The 16946-nt window shown below is 41.4% G+C and overlaps 1 protein-coding gene across 3 annotated transcripts in view; it reads right to left on the reverse strand.

The window, feature by feature from the left end:
- Positions 1-1446: 1446 nt before the first annotated feature.
- C10H12orf73 (chromosome 10 C12orf73 homolog) overlaps positions 1447-16946 on the reverse strand; it is a 19514-nt gene continuing 4014 nt past the window's right edge. The window contains exons 1-3 of one of the 3 annotated variants that reach the window (XM_023190601.1): positions 7836-7973; positions 7328-7445; positions 1447-2327 (exon numbers count right to left, since the gene is read on the reverse strand). In XM_023190601.1, the coding sequence (XP_023046369.1) occupies positions 2220-2327; positions 7328-7435 (216 nt within the window). In that variant the 5' untranslated portion in view covers positions 7436-7445; positions 7836-7973 and the 3' untranslated portion in view covers positions 1447-2219. Of the gene's footprint in view, positions 2328-7327; positions 7446-7773; positions 7974-16946 lie in introns of those variants that run through there. The other 2 variants (XM_023190664.2, XM_023190738.2) reach the window with 2 other exon arrangements.

Raw genomic sequence — 16946 nt, forward strand, 5'->3', positions numbered from 1 at the left:
GGAACTCTACTGATTGTGGTTTTTCTGTAAATCTAAACTTAAAAAAAAAATGCTGTCTTTGAAAAAAATCACCCATAATCCTACCAGAGATAACTACTGGCATTGAGTGAAAATCCACATTGACCTATATTTTGAAATGTACTCTTGTTTATGAAACAATTTTTAATTTCACTAGTCTGTTAGAGCCAACTGAAAAGGTAGTCTTAAGTTTTTGTTGTTTTTACTGTGGGCTAGAGAGATGTCTTAGCTGTATAGTCAAGGATCATGTGTGTATTAGAAAATATTGCAGGAATTAATTTATGTGCTACAAAGTTTCATTAGAGACTTAACAGTTTTTCTGATGATCTAGTACTCCTCTATGGACTTATTTTTCTGTTCATGCTTCCCCACCCCCTACCTTAAGGTATTTTTCTAGAATTAGTTTGCAATTATTATTACCAGCTTCCCTACTTGAGTATATGTCTTTTGAAAACCACCCTGCTTTTTCCTTTATAGTAGAATGGCAGCTCAGTTACAGAAACATGCTGTAATTAAGGTATATATAGCTTCCTTTTATGATACAGGCTTATATTAATTGCTACTTGTAATGTTTCCCATTTTGGGGCCACTATGCATTAACCATTGTTAATACTGCTATGATATACTTGTAGAAATCAAAGCCATCAGATCACATTGAATTAGTGATATCTGACACTTTTGCTCCTCGGAATCCTACAATTACTAAATTTCTGTTGCTCCTAGCAGGAAAACATCATACTCCTTCAGTTTTTGATAAAAATAAACAGCTCAATCATACCTACCTTGCACAAAAACTGTTTAACTGGCCTAATTTAATTACCAAACAGGTCGCAACTGGTCTATCTCGGCCTTTTAAGTTAAAAAACATCATTATTAGGGGATAATATAGTACTGCTTTTAATTTTTAATGCATAGATGTTACAGATTTGGTTCTCCAAGAAACACTGAGGTGCAGTCTAGCAGAGGGTCTCTGAAGGCACACCCTTTGATCAACACCTGAGAAAGGAAACGGGACCGAGCTGAGGGAGAGGTCGAGCTGCAACGCAGATCCAAAGACAGTGTCCATAAACCCCACAGGGAGTTGTGGTGGGCCCATCAGAGTTGCCCACCACTCATGTGCTGAAGTGGCCAGGGCTTTCTATTCTCACCTCCAACAGTCATTGGATTTGGGCCCCTTCAGGAGGCATGGCTTTGAGCAAGGCCACCACAGCTGAGGCAATCCTTCCAGAAGCTGACCATTGAAAGCTGCTGGCATGCTTGATGCTAAGGCCACAAGCTTCCTTAGGGAGTCTGGATGGCGCATTTCCATGACCACTACAATCTATATTTTTCACAATAGGGATCAACTTCAAAACAGGAAGAAAATGTATCTTATTGGAAGTCACTTAGAACCAGCACTTAATGAAATAAAGATGGCATTTTTACCTGACCTGAGGTAAATTTTTTATTTTAGTAACCATAAAACTGATTTTTCACCTTCATGAAGTCACCTTCATTGTCTTACAGGAGACTCAGATTCAAATCATGACTCTTTCCCTCAGTAGCCAGGCCACCTACTCTGTACGTGTAAAAGGAAGGTATGCGGTACTTCTAAAGCATCCACTGCATCCATTCATTCACATGGTCCACTGAGTGATGGTCTGTCCTCCCCTTAAGCACAAAATGGCCCTAAGGGATGGGTCTTTTCTTCACGCATAAGGTGAGCAATGCCCCCTGCCTTTCATTCTAGAAAGTGATGAGGCGATGATTTTGTATCCACAAAATGCATTATCAAAGCTCACCACTTTGGTGTTCCTTTACTGAAGTTAGCAGAGAACTAGAAGTTGAAAATAGTTTAGCAATGAGAGATAACTCCACTTAGCAAATTCAATTAATGAAACTAGTTCATAGTTTTAAATAATTTTTTAATTTATATGAAATAAAGACAACCCATATAGTAGACTTACAAATATTCTATTTCAAATTATATTCAAGACTAACTATCTTTCAAACCATATTCATGAGTCTGATGATATGTGCTTTGGCAGTTTTCAAGAAATACCAATCAAACCATAATTAAATTTCAACGTATCGGCTAAACATCCACTGAGCACCTCCTTTTGCAGTCAGCATTGGACTAAGTGCTTAAGGACAAGTAGTTTGATGCAATAAATTAAGAAATACATATTTAAGACTTATTATTCACAGAATTCTTGGCATAGTTATTTAAGCTCCTCCTGTTGAGAAACTTGAGGTTTGTGTTTTCTTTCTTTCAGTCCCAAAAGCTCTGTTTTGAGTTCTCCAGGCTTTGGTGGAATTTCAGGTATTGTCTACAAAAAAATAAAACAAAAAATACAACTGTTTAACCCTTAATAAGGCTGTAATTCAATGTAACCTGAAAGACTTTAAAGAGTAAAAAATAACAAAAAGTTCCCCTACTTGCTACTCAATGATAGATCTTTATGATGAGAAGCTCTGGTTGATCTAAGTCCCTTTCTAACCCTGTGTTTATGAGTCTGTCATCCTGGCAAGGTCTTCGGTATTACGTACTGCAGGACTCACAGAGGATAGCTAGCATCGCAATCAATGGACAGGTTCACAGCTTTGAATAAAACTTTCCACATTTGGAAATTCACTCCTGCACCATCTACTGACTCTCTACCATGTGCCTGGCATAGAAAATAAGCATTAGGAATTAATTTATTAATTCAAAAATATTAAGTGCCTATTATATGCAAAGCATAAAGCAGTATGCAAAAAAATACAAAATCCTTGCATTCAAGGAAGGTGTTCACAGAGTTGTGCATCTATCACCACAATACATTTTAGAACATTTTCATTACCCCAAAAAGAAACCCCATACTTACTAGCAGCCACTTTCATTTCCATGCAACCCTCCCCCACATATCCATAGACAACTATTAGCCTTCTTTTTGTCTATATAGATTTGCCTATTCTGGATATTTTCTATAAATTGAATCATATAATATTTGGTCCTCTGTGTTCTTTCATGTAGCACAATGTTTTCAAGGTTCATCAATGATGTAGCTGGTATCAGTATTTCATTTTTTATTACTCAATAATGCTCCATTGTATGGATATACCATCTGTCCATCAGCTAATAGGCATTTGGATTTTCCGCCGTTTGGATATTATGAATAATACTGCTCTGAATATTCATATACAAGTTTTTGTGTGGATATGTGTTTTCACATCTATTGGGCATAAACCTAAAAGTGGAATTGCTGGGTCATATGGAAACTCTAACTGCTTGAGGAACTACCAGGCTTTTCTGAAGCCACTGCACCATTTTATATTCCCATCAACAACGCGTGAGGCTTTCAATTTCTCCACATCCTTGACAACACTTGTTACTATCTGTTTTACTATAGCCATTGTAGTGGATATGAAGTGGTATTTCATTGTGGTTTTGATTTGCCTTTCTCTGGTGGCTAACAGTGCTGAGCATCTTTCTGTGTACTTACTGGTGTTCAGAAGATGACTTCTGAACAAAGACATGAAACAGGATGAGGGAGCCAGCCATGCAGTTACCTAGGAGCATTTCAGGCAGATGGAACCACAGGTGCAGAGGACCTAAGGCAGGAGTGTGGCTTCATGTTCAAGGAGAAGCAAGATTGTCAGTATAGCCGATACAAAGTATTCACAGGGAGGTTAAGGGGAGAAAAGGGCAGAGGAAAAAGGGAGTGGGGAGATAAAGTCTCCAGTGTTTTTCACTCTGAAATGGGAAGACATTGGAGAGTTCTGAGAAGAGTGGCATGTCCTCATTCAAGTGTACAGAGATGACAATGGTAGCTTTGCTGAGAATAGACCACAGGAGAGCAAGAGTGGAAGGCAGAAGACAGGTCAGGAAGCTATTACAACAACAGGTGAAAGTGACTGACAGTGGATTGAATTGGGTAGTAGCAACAGAGGTGGTGAGAAGCAGGCAGCATCTGATGTACTTTTCAGGTTAATCCAATGGCATCTACTGATATGTACAGTATGAGAGAAGAATTAAAGACAACTCCTAGCTTTCAACCTGAACTACAACAGAGTCATCTCCTTTGCTATTCAGATGATCTGAGATGGACAACTAAAACAAAGCACCTGTAGCAGTTCTCCCCAACACAGCACTAAAGCACAAGTCTGGGCAGTCATCATGGTCTCCTCTGTTCGACTCTGCCCAGACCTTCCAGTTCTCAGACTGAAAGACTTGTGATCCGGCTTTGTTACAAAGAACAAAGTGGTTGACAATAGTGACAGTAATTGCTGGAGCAATACCAAAAGACATAGGTAAAGAACATATAAATGTTAATGAAGCACACTGCTTCTGACACACAGCCAGCCACCTGGGCCTTCAAGTTCCTACAGAGGTACCTCATTGCCAATGTCGCCAACCAATCAAACTGAGGTGGCCTTAGACCCTTCAATATGGCCCTTCTAAAGACTGTGGCTTCATTCTATCTCCTCCCAAGGTACAGGTAGCTGCTGTAACAACCCTTGCACATTCCCAATTATAATGAAATGGGTGAATCAAAAGTCAACTTCCCAAGGGCAAATCCCAGGCATTCCTTCTTTTGCAAGGCCTGCCTGATGTCTATTCCTGCACAAGCTATAGACTAAACTGCATTACTGTGGAAGGTTCTTGTCACTTTGTCTCTACTAGGTATCCCTGATGCTCAATAGAACCCTGTTTAAAAGAGAAGCACTCTGAGGTTGTAAGAAAGTGCTCTTGCAGCACTGTTTGTACAAAAACTACGTACTACCTAAATGTCAATAAGGGATTGATCAAATAAATGTCATAGTTATATTATGAAATACTATGCAATAGTTAAAAAGATTTAATATACACAAACATCTATTTATGTAGATGGTAGCCAAAACAAGGAAGCTGCAGAGAAATGTGTACATGAACTCCTATTCACATGAAGGAAAAACACTCCACAAACTGTGTGTGTGTGTATACATACGCATGCACAGGTGCATTCGTCCATTTTGCATTGCCCGAGGCTGGGTAATTTATAAAGAAAAAGTATTTGACTCGTGGTTCTACAGGCTGTACAAGCATGGCACCAGCATCGGTCCAGCTTCTGGTGAGGCCTCAGAAAGCTTTAACTCATGGCAGAAGGCAAAGTGGGAGCAGGTGTAACACATGGCAAGAGAAGGAGTGAGACAGCAAGCCAGGCTCTTTTAAACAGCCAGCTCTTGTGAACTAATAAAGTGAGAACTCACTCATCACCACAGGGAGGGCACCAAGCCATTCATGAGGGATTCGTTCCCATGACCCAAATGCCTCCCACCAGGCCCTACTTCCAACATTGGGGATCACATTTTGGCGTGCAGTTTGGAAGGGACAAATTTCCAATCCGTATCAGTGGGCATTCAACACCAGTGAGAAGAGGCGAAGGATATTCACCAAACAAGACACCATAGTTACGTGTGGGGAGCAGACAGGAGAAAGCAGGTTATAAGAGGGGGGGATTTTCACTTTTTACTCTACATACTTGAGCTCAGTTTGAATGTTTTACAAGAGTACTGGATTATTTTATGAACAGGAGCGAAAAAGAGACATACCAAACAGAAAGCTTGGGTTTCAGATCCTTCAATCGCCTCATTAAGCTATGTGACTTTGAGAAATCAACTTCACTCTTCTCAACCTGTTTCTCATGTGAAAACAGGAATTACACCTTCAAAATTGTAGTGACAATTAACTGATGTTAAAAATACAAATGGGCCAGGCACGGTGGCTCACGCCACCAGCACTTTGGGAGGCAGAGGCGGGTGGATCACTTGAGGCCAGGAGTTCCAGACCAGCCTGGCCAACACAGTGAAACACCATCTCTACCAAAAAATAGAAAAAATTAGCTACACATGGTGGTGTACGCCTGTAATCCTGGCTACTCAGGAGGCTGAGGCATGAGATTTGCTTGAACCCGGAAGGCAGAGGTTGCAGTGAAATCAGATCCCACCACTGCACTCCAGCCTGGGTGACAGAGTGAGACTCCATCTCAAAAAATAAAAATACAACATAAATGCAAATACAAATGGAGCCAGGCACAGTGGCTCACACCTGTAATCCCAGCACTTTCAGAGGCCAAGGTGGGAGGACTTCTTGAAGCCAGGAGTTAGATATCAGCCTGAGCAACATTTTGAGACCTTGTCTCTACAAAAAATCTAAAAATTAGCCAGGTGTGATGGTGCACACTTGTCATCCCAGCTACTTAGGAGGCTGAGGCAGGAGGATTGATTGAGCCCAGAAATGTGAGGCTGCAGTGAGCTCTGATTGCAGCACTGCACTCCAACCTGGGCAACAGAATGAGACCTGTCTCTAATTTTTTAAAAATTATTTTTCATAAAAATGTCTTAAAAAAGAAACACTAATGATTGATTCTCTGTGTTACCTGTCCAGGCAGAGTCCAAACAGAAATGACTGCTCCCAACACTGTGCTCCAAACCACTATTCACACCTATAGCATAACAGCACATTCTTATAATCATCTGCGCCATACTTTCTCATCTCCACCTCCCCAAGACTATAATTCCTGAAAAGAACCTTTAATTTCAGTTCCTAATTCAATGAATGCTTATTAAAATTAATTTAAATTTCTCCCTCCTTTGAATGCCTATATTCACTCATCCTTCATTCGACAAATACTTATTGAGTGTCTGCTACATTCCAAGCAGTTGAGATGCAAGACTGAACCAGACAGACACAGTCTGGAGCTTACATTCTACTGAAGCAAACTGACAAAGAACAAATGAATAGACAAAGAACTGCAGACAAGTGCCCTATGGAAACAAAGGATGAGACGGAATCGCAGAGGAGGAATTCTTTGGGAGCTAGCCCAAGGACCCTCATTGCTGGAGGAGAGACTTGAGCTAAGACTTGAAGTTCTGCAAAGAAGGAAACCAAGCCAAGTTGTTGGAGAGTGGGGGAGAGGAGGACATGCCAAGGATAAGAAAAAGAATGGCCCCGAAATGCGGACAGGTTTGATGAATTGCAGAAACAGCAAGGAAGCAGGTGTGAATGTTAACAGGGGAAAGAACTGGTAAAATGGTGGCAGATGGGCCACAGGTAGGCAGCGGCCAGACTGTGTAAGACCTCACAGGCCATGCATTGCCCTAGATGCAATGGGATGCCATCCAAAGGTTTTGGGCCCAGAGCAAATGTGATCCTAATTTCGTTTAAGATCACTTTTGCTGCCACGAGGAGAATGGAGTGGTCCAGGAGCATCTGCATTGCTATAAGGGAATGCTTAAGGCTGGGTAATTTACAAAGAAATGAGGTGCATTTGGCTCAAAAATAAAACATGAGCCCTCCCGCACTCACCAGGTCCGGTCGGTAGTATCTGTGCACCACTTCTGCCCCTGCGAACATGGCCAGGAGGCTGGCTGTGAACATTTTCAGGTAGGTGGACATGGGCACGCCCGCGGGCATGGTCGGCAGGCTGGACGGGGAAAGAAGGGGCAGTGTCAGAAGTTCCCGCTCACAACTACACCGCGCCAGGGCTGAGGCGCTCCAGCCAGCGCTGGACACGAAACACACCGCGGCGGAGGTGCTGGAGGTGCGCGGTCAGGGAACCTGGGTTCTCGCCCAGTCCAACGCCTCGGTTTCCTCCTTTACGAGCTGAGGGCAAGGAGAGGACGAACGCCCTCCAGGCCGAGGCCCAGTCTCAATCGTTTATCAGTGAGGGGCGCTGGCCCACGACATTGAAGGGAGCTCTTGATCAGCAAGCGGAAGGCCGACACCCGGTGGTTTCCCCGCGCCCCTTCTACCTCTAGAACTGTGGACTTCACTCCCTTCTGCCCCTATACATGCTCCCTAGAAGAGACTGTACCGCGAACTGCAGGGGTGCTGGGCAACGGGTGTAAGGGCGGACGAAGCAGACGGCAAGCCGGCCGGACCCAAAGTACTGTGACTGGGTATCGCACCGGACAGGAAAGCAAGAGCGCTGCTGGCGCAGGTACATGACGCAGACGGAAGTGGGACGCCGGAAGAAAGACACTTTTTTTTTTTTTTTTTTTAAACCGATTCCCACACGTTCTCAGCCCCAGGCTCCCAGCGCCTCCATCACTCTCCCTATAGTTAAATTTTCCTGGCAGATGTGGAGTCTAAGGCCAGGCCGTGGACTATTATTACATCATTTGTACTTTCGGGCACACAAAGGAAATTGCACGCCTTTACCACTTTTTAGGAGGGGTGGAGTCACACATTGAGCATTTGCGTGCTTTTACGGGAGGTCACCCTCCTGTGACCTCTTGTGAGTTAAGTTAAAGGCACTCACTGTCCCTGTGTCTGGCGTCTTTTGATACCCGAAATAGAGCCACAGCCAGACAGCTGTGGCCTTATGACCTGGTGCTACTGGGAAACGGGAAATTTGAAATGGACATAATATAATCCAGGCATTTTTCGATTGTTTTAATTATGGGTTGATTTTTAAGTAAAAGGTTAGTGCAAGGGCCGGGGACGGTGGCTTGAGCCTGTAATCCCAGCACTTTGGGAGGCCAAGGCAGGCGGATCACTTGAGGCCTGAAGTTTGAGACCAGCCTGGCCAACATGGCAAGATGGCAAGACCCCATCTCTCCTAAAATATATATATATATTTAAATATATATATATGTATATATACACACACAAAAATTAGCTGGGCGTGGTAGCAGGCGCCTGTGATCCCAGCTACTCGGGAGACTGAGGCAGGGGAATCGCTTGAACCCAGGAGGTGGAGGTTGCAGTGAGCTGAGATCGCGCCACTGCACTCCAGCCTGGGCAACAGAGCAAGACTCTGTCTCAAAAAAAAAAAAAAGCTAGTGCAAGGCTAAATTCTGAAGGATTAAAGTTGTCTGTATGACAAATCACAATACTCATATTTTTAAAGAGCTTTATAGAGGTATATTTGACATATGATAAACTGCACATATTTAAAGTATACAATATGATGTTTGACATATGTGAGACCATTACCATAATCAAGATTATGAACATACCCAAACCCTCAGATGCTTCTTAGTGCTTCTTTCTACTTCCTCCCTCCTCCACGGCCTTAATTCCCTGGGTAATCACAGATCTGTTTTCTGTCACTATAAGTTAGTTTGCATTTTCTGGAATGTTAAATAGAATTATACAGTATGTGCTATTTTTTGTGTTGCTGATTTCTTGCAGCTCAGTTTTTTGAGATTCATCCACACTGTTGCATGTCTTAGTCGTTCACTCCTTTTTATTGCTAGGTGGGTTTAGACTATAATTGGTTTATCTATTCAATTACTGGTAAACATTTTGGTTTCTAGTTGGTGTGTAAATAACTAAAATTTAAAGATGTTGGAACCTAAAAAAAAATACTGTTAAGCCTTGAGAGAGATGTGACTAATCTGAGTACATATGGTTACAACTTCTGTTCTCAGATTATATATTAACTCACATTCTTTTCTTGTTCTATACCATGACTAGAGAAAAATGACAGTGACAAAAACCCCCTGCCTTCTTAATGACCCTTGTTATGATTAATTTGCCCTTTATTGTCCTGCTTTGCTGAGACCAGATAACAGAAAACCCATGAGTATTACACCCTCTGTAAAAAATGTTAAATGCACCCTTTCCCAAAAAGAAACACTGCGTATAACCAACCAAATTTCTGTTAACTTTGTGCCAATCTTGTATGAAAAGTGTTGAAATCCTGCTAAAAACTCCTGTCTCTGCCTATACAAATGAAATCTTAACTTTCTTACTTCAGAACGCTGACTCCATTCCTTTGGAGTTGGTGTTTCCAGGTGGTCCATTCTTACTCTTTGTGCTTGAATATACCCTCTTTAAGTTAGATTCTGACCGTTTTGGTTATTTTAGATTGACACTGGTTGTATATGAGAAAGACTGGTATAGAAGTCTTTCTGATAACATGGGCTTCCATTTTTATTACGTACATCTCTAGGAGAAGAATTACTAGAGCATATGGAAGGTATATATTTAACTTTTTAAGAAATTGCCAGGCCAGGTGTGGTGGCTCACGCCTAAAATCCTAGCATTTTGGGAGGCCGAGGAGGGAGAACTGTCTGAGCTCAGGAGTTTGAGACCAGCCTGGGCAACACGGTAAAACCCCATCTCTACTAAAATACAAAAATTGGCCAGGTATAGTGGTGTGCGCCTGTAGTCCCAGCTACTTAGGAGCCTGAGGCAGGAGAATTGCTTGAACCCAGGAGGTGGAGGTTGCAGTGAGCTGACATAGTGCCACTGTACTCCAGCCTAGACGACAGAGCAAGAGTCCGTCTCAAAAAAATAATAATAATTAATTTAAAAAAAAGAAATTGCCAAATGAATTTCCAAAGCAGCTATACAAATTTATTATTTATTTTTATTTTTTATTTTATTTATTTTTTTGAGACAGAGTCTTGCTCTGTCACCAGGCTGGAGTGCAGTGGCACAAACTTGGCTCACTGCACCCTCTGCCTTCCTGGTTCCAGTGATTCTTTTGCCTCCGCCTCCCAAGTAGCTGAGATTACAGGCACATGTCACCATGCCCAGCTAAATTATTTTTAGTAGAGACGGGGTTTCACCATGTTGTCCAGGCTAGTCTTGAACTCCTGACCTCAGGTGATGCACCTGCCTCGGCCTCCTAATTACACCTGGGATTACAAGGTGTAATCCCAGCACCTTGTAATCCCAAAGTGCTGGGATTACAAGAATGGGCCATCATGCCCAGCTATTCATTCATTCATTCTCAAACAGTCTTGCTCTGTCACCCAGGATAGAGTGCAGTGGCATGATCTTGGCTCCTGAGTTCAAGCGATTCTCCTGCGTCAGCCTCCTGAGTATCTGGAATTACAGGCAGGTGCCACCATACCTGGCTAATTTGTATTATTTTTAGTAGAGACGGGGTTTCACCATGGTGGTCTCAGAACTCCTGACCTCATGTGATCCACCCGCCTAGGCTTCCCAAAGTACTGAGATTACAGGCATGAGCCATCACACCTGGCCAAGTTGTACAATTTTACATTCCCATCAGCAGTGTATGAGACATATGAGACATCCCCATCCAGTTCCTTCAAATCCTCTCCAACATTTGCTCTAGTCAGTCTTTTTTATTTTAGCTATTCTAATATGTGGGTAATGGTTTCTCATTTTGGTTTTAATTTACATTTCCCTCATGACTGATGATTCAGATATTTTCACATGTGAAAAAAAGCCACAAAAATATAAAAATCCTTGGACACATACCTCACACCATATTAAAAATTTTAAATGGATCACAGACATTCATGTGTTGATAGTCATATGCTGCATAACAACATTTCAGTCAATGGACCACATACATGACCGATGGCCCCATAAAATTACAATGAACCTGAAAAAATCCCATAGCCTAATGACATCTTAACTGTCAAACACCATGTGTTCATGGTGACGCTGGTGTAAACACACCATGCTGCCAGTCATCTAAAAGTATACCACATACAATTATGTACACTACATAATACTTGATAATAAATCTTGTTACTGATATATCTATTTACCATACTTTTATGCTTATCTTACAGTGTACTCTTTTTATTCTTTAAGAAAAAAAAAAAAAAGTTAACTGTGAAACAGCCTCAACCGGATCCTTCAGAAGGTACTCCAGAAAGCATTGTTATCAGAGGAGATGACGAATCCTTGTGGGTTACTGCCCTTGAAGACCTTCCAGTGGGACATGATGTGGAGGTCTCGGATGTGTGGACAGTGATATTGATGATCTTGACCGTGTGTAGGCCTAGGCTAATGTGTGTGTTTGTGTCTTAGTTTTCCACAAAATTTTTAAAAGTAAAAAAAAAAAATTAAAAACAGAAAAAAGGCTTATAGAATAAGGATATAAGAAATGTTTTATAGCTGTACAATGTGTGTTTTAAGGTAAGTGTTATTACAAAAAGGTCAAAAAGTTTAAAAAATTATAAAGTTTATAAAGTTACAGAAAGCTAAGGTTAACATATTATTGAAGAAAATTACTTTTTAATAAACTTAGTGTAACCTAGGTGTACAGTGTATAAAGTCTACAGTAGTGTACAGTAATGTCCTAGACCTTCGCATTCACTCACTGACTCACCCAGAGCAACAAGGAGTCCTGCAAGCTCTATTCATGGTAAGTGCCTGCTACATTTTTTATCTTTAATACTGTTTGGTTTGGTTTTTTGTTGTTGTTGTTGAGACAGAGTCTTGCTCTGTCGCCCAGGCTGGAGTGCAGTGGTTCGATCTCGGCTCACTGCAACCTCTGCTTGCCAGGTTCAAGCGATTCTCCTGCCTCAGCCTCCCAAGTAGCTGGGACTACAGGCGCCCGCCACTGCACCCAGCTGTTTTCTTTGTATTTTAGTAAAGATGGGTTTCACCATGTTGCCCAGAGTGGTCTCGAACTCCTGAGCTCAGGTGATCCACATGCCTCGGCCAAAGTGCTGGGATTACAGGCGTGAGCCACCATGCGAGGCCTAATACTGTATTTCTACTGTACCTTTTCTAAGTTTAGATACATACTTACCATTGTGTTACAATTGCCTACAGTATTCACTATAGTAACATGCTGAACAGGTTTATAGCCTAGGAACCACAGGCCACACAATATAGCCTAGGTATATAGTAGGCTGCACCATCTAGATTTGTGGAAGTACACTCTATAATATTCTTACAATGACAAAATCACCTAGTGACATTTCTCAGAATATATCCTGTTGTTAAATGACAAATGACCCTATTTTCTTGTGCTTCTATTTTCTTTGGTGATTCATCTGCTCAAATCTTTTGCCCATTTTTAAAACTGAGTTGTTTTCTTATGGATTTTGAGTGTTCTTTTATGTTCTGGACACAAGTCCTTTATCAGATATGATCTGCAAATATTTTCTCCCAGTTTATTGCTTTTTATTAATTTTTGAGAGAAGTGTTTAATTTTAATGAAGTACAATTTTAATTTTCCCTTTTGTATTATATTTAAAAATATAACCCAGGGTCATAAATATTGTCTTCTATATTTTCGTCTAGAAGTTTTACAGCTTTGGGTTTTACATTTAAGTCCATGATCCATTTTGTTTTTTTGTACGGTGTGAGGTATAGGTGAGGCAGGAGGCGTCACTTGACTCCCAAGGTGGAGCTTGGATACAGGACCGGATTGAGGAGCAGCTAAAATAGGGAAGACGTGGAAGCTCTTCTCCATAAAACACACCAACTAATGTGCCATGTCAGTTTAGTTCTGTCATGGCAACACCCAGACACTACCACTCCTTTCCATGGTACAGATCCAAAAGTTACCTCCCTTTTTCTAGAAATTTCTGCATACTCAGCCCCTTGATTTGCATATAATTAGAAGTGGGTATAAATATGACTGAGAACTGCCTCTGAGCTGCTACTCTGAGCACACTGTCTATGGGGCAGCCTTGCTCTGCAGGAGCAGTCTTGGAGTTGTAACACTGCTGCCTCAATAAAACTGTTTTCTTCTATCATCAGCTCACTCTTGCATTATTTATTTCCTGGGTGAACACTCCTGGGCTAAGGGCTTGCCTGCCCTGCGTCATGGGTACAACTTTGTTTTGTTTTTGCATATAGATATCTGAACTGCATTTGAAGCTTAGTTGAAAATCAGTTCATCACTTATCCATGTATGTATGTATCTATTTCTGGACTTTATTCTGTTTCTGTTGCACTGATATATTTATCTTTCTTGATGCCAATACTACACTGTCTTCTTTTTTTTTTTTTTTTTTTGAGACAAGGAATCATTCTGTTGCCCAGGCTGGATCTCGGCTCACTGCAACCTCCACCTCCCGGGTTCAAGCTATTCTCCCATCCCAGCCTCCTGAGTAGCTGGGACTACAGGCATGTGCCACCATGTCTGGCTAATTTTTGTATGTTTTAGCAGAGACAGGGTTTCACCATGTTGGCCAGGCTGTTGTCAAACTTCTGGCCTTGGGTGATCCGCCTGCCTCAGCCTCCCAAAGTGCTGGGGTTACAGGCATGAGCCACTGTGCCCGGCCAACACTGTCTTGATTACTGTAGCCTTATAATAATTCTTAAGTCAAGCAGTATTAGCTCTCCCAGCTTTGGCTAGTCTAGATCTTTGCATTTCCATATAAATTTTAGAATCATTTTGTCAATTTCTACCCAAAAATGCTTACCTGGATGATGGTTAGCATTATATTGAATCTTTAAACATCTTCACAATATTTGGTCTTCTGATCCATGAATACAACATATCCATGCACTTATTTAGTTCTTACCCAATTTCTATCAGCAATGCTTTTCACTTTTTATGATACAAGTCTTGCATATCTTTTGTCAGCTCTATCCTTAAATATTTCATCTTGTTGATGCTATTGTGAATGGTATTTTTTCTAATTGTTTGTTGTTAGTACATAAACTACAATTGATCTTCCTACACTGATATTTTATCTTGCAACCTTGCGAATCTCACTTATTAGTTGTACCAGGTTTTTTGTAGGTTCCACAGGATTTTCTACATAAACCAGCACTTGAGCAATGAATAAAGAGGGCTTTTTTTTTTTTTTAATAGCTGTCATTTATCAATCTTGAGGAAGTTCACAATGAAGTTCCCAGTTCTGTTTCTACATTACTAATTTTTTTTTTTTGAGACGGAGTCTCACTCTGTCACCCAGGCTGGAGTGCAGTGGTGCAATCTCGGCTCACTCCAAGCTCCGTCTCCCAGATTCGCACCATTCTCCGGCCTCAGCCTCCCAAGTAGCTGGAACTACAGGCGCCCGCCACCACACCCAGCTAATTTTTTTTTGTATTTTTAGTCAAGATGGGGTTTCACTGTGTTAGCCAAGATGGCCTCAATCTCCTGACCTCATGATCTGCCCGCCTCAGCCTCCCTAAGTGCTGGGATCACAGGCATGAACCACTGTGCCCGGCCTGCTAAAAGTTTTCATTACAAATGAATGTTGGATTTTGTCAAATGCTTAAACCACATCTATGAAGATAATCACACTTCTTAAAAAATGTGTTAATGTGATGAATTATACAGACTGATTTTCAAATTTTGAACCAATTTTGTATTACTCAGATGAACTCTACCTGTTTAATTTTGTTTTTAATATATTATTGGAATATATATATATATATAGTTGAATTCAATTTGATAAATTTTGTTCAGAATGATATTCATGATGGTATTGGCCTGTTGCTTCTTTTCTTGCCACATTTTTCTACTTTTGGTAATGAGGTAATGTTGCCCTTATAGAATGAGTTGGAAAATGTTCCTTTTTCTTCAATATTCTGGAAGATCTTGACAGGATTGGTTTTATTTCTTCCTTAATCGTCTGCTATAATTCACTGGTGAACCCAGTTGGGCCTGGCATTTTTGTTGTAGGAAGGTTTTTAACTACAAATTTGTGTTAGTCCATTCTTGCATTGCTACAAATATCTGAGGTAGGGCAATTTATAAAGAAAAGAGGTTTATTTGGCTCACAGTTCTGCAGGCTCTACAGGAAGCATGGTGCCAGAATCTGCTCCTGGTGAGGGCCTCAGGAAGCTTCTAGCCACAGCAGAAGGTGAAGGGGGAACAGGCATATCACAAGGCGAGAATGGAAGCAAGAGAGAGTGGGGAGGTGCCACACACTTTTTTTTTTTTTTTTTTTTGAGACGGAGTCTTGCTCTGTCGCCCAGGCTGAAGTGTAGTGGTGCAATCCCACTGCAACCACCACCCTCCAGGTTCAAGCGATTCTCCTGCCTCAGCCTCCCGAGTAGCTGGGATTACAGGTGCACACCACCACACCTGGCTAATTTTGTATTTTTACATTTATTTAATTTATTTATTTATTAATTTATTTATTTGATGCTGCATGCCACCACACCCGGCTAATTTTGTATTTTTACATTTATTTATTTATTTATTTACAAGATGGAGTCTCACTCTGTCACCCAGGCTGGAGTGCAGTGGTGTGATGTTGGCTCACTGCAACCTCCAGTTCCCTGGTGGGTTCAAGCAATTCCCTGCCTCAGCCTCCCGAGTAGCTGGGATTACAGGCATCTGCCACCATGCCTGGCTAATTTTTGTATTTTTAGTAGAGATGAGGTTTCACCATCTTGGCCAGGCTGCTCTTGAATTCCTGACCTCGTGATCCACCCACCTTGGCCTCCCAAAGTGCTGGGATCACAGGTGTGGGCCAGTGCACCCAGCAATTTTGTATTTTTAGTAGTGATGGGGTTTCGCCATGTTGGCCAGGCTGGTCTCGAACTCCTGACCTCAGGTGATCTACCTGCCTTGGCCTCCCAAAGTGCTGGGATTACAGGCATGAGCCACCGCGCCTGGCATGCCACACACTTAAACAACCAGATCTAGTGTGAACTCAGAGAACTCTCTCATCACCAAGGGGAGGGTGCTAAGCCATTCACAAAAAATCTGCCCCTATGATCCAAACACTTCCCACTAGGCCCCACCTCCAACACTGGGTACTACAATTCAACATGAGATTTGGAAGGGATGACCATCAAAACCATAACAAAACTGAATTTCTTTAGTAAATATAGGGTTATGTAGGTTATCTATTCTTGAGTGAACTTTGATAGTTTGTATCTTAGGGAATTCATCCACTTCATCAAAGTTGCTGAAGTTGTAAAATATAATTGCCAAAATATTCCTATGATCCTTTTAATATACATAGAATCTGTAATTATGTAACTTCTTTCATTTTCATATTATTGTGTCTCCTTTTTTCTATTAAGCCTGACTAGAGGTTTATCAATTTTATTGATCTTCTCAACATACAATTAGTGGCACTGATTTTTCTCGTTGTTTTCTATTTCATTGTTGGTTTTGTTTGTTTGTTTGTTTGTTTGTTTGTTTGTTTGTTTGTTTGTTTCTGACACGGAGTTTCACTCTTGTTGCCCAGGCTGGAGTGCAAGGCGCAATCTCAGCTCACTTCTACCTCCACCTCCGGGGTTCAAGCAATTCTCCTGCCTCAGCCTCCTGAGTAACCGGGATTAC

Source organism: Piliocolobus tephrosceles, chromosome 10, assembly GCF_002776525.5.
Source record: "Piliocolobus tephrosceles isolate RC106 chromosome 10, ASM277652v3, whole genome shotgun sequence".
Taxonomy (NCBI): domain Eukaryota; kingdom Metazoa; phylum Chordata; class Mammalia; order Primates; family Cercopithecidae; genus Piliocolobus; species Piliocolobus tephrosceles.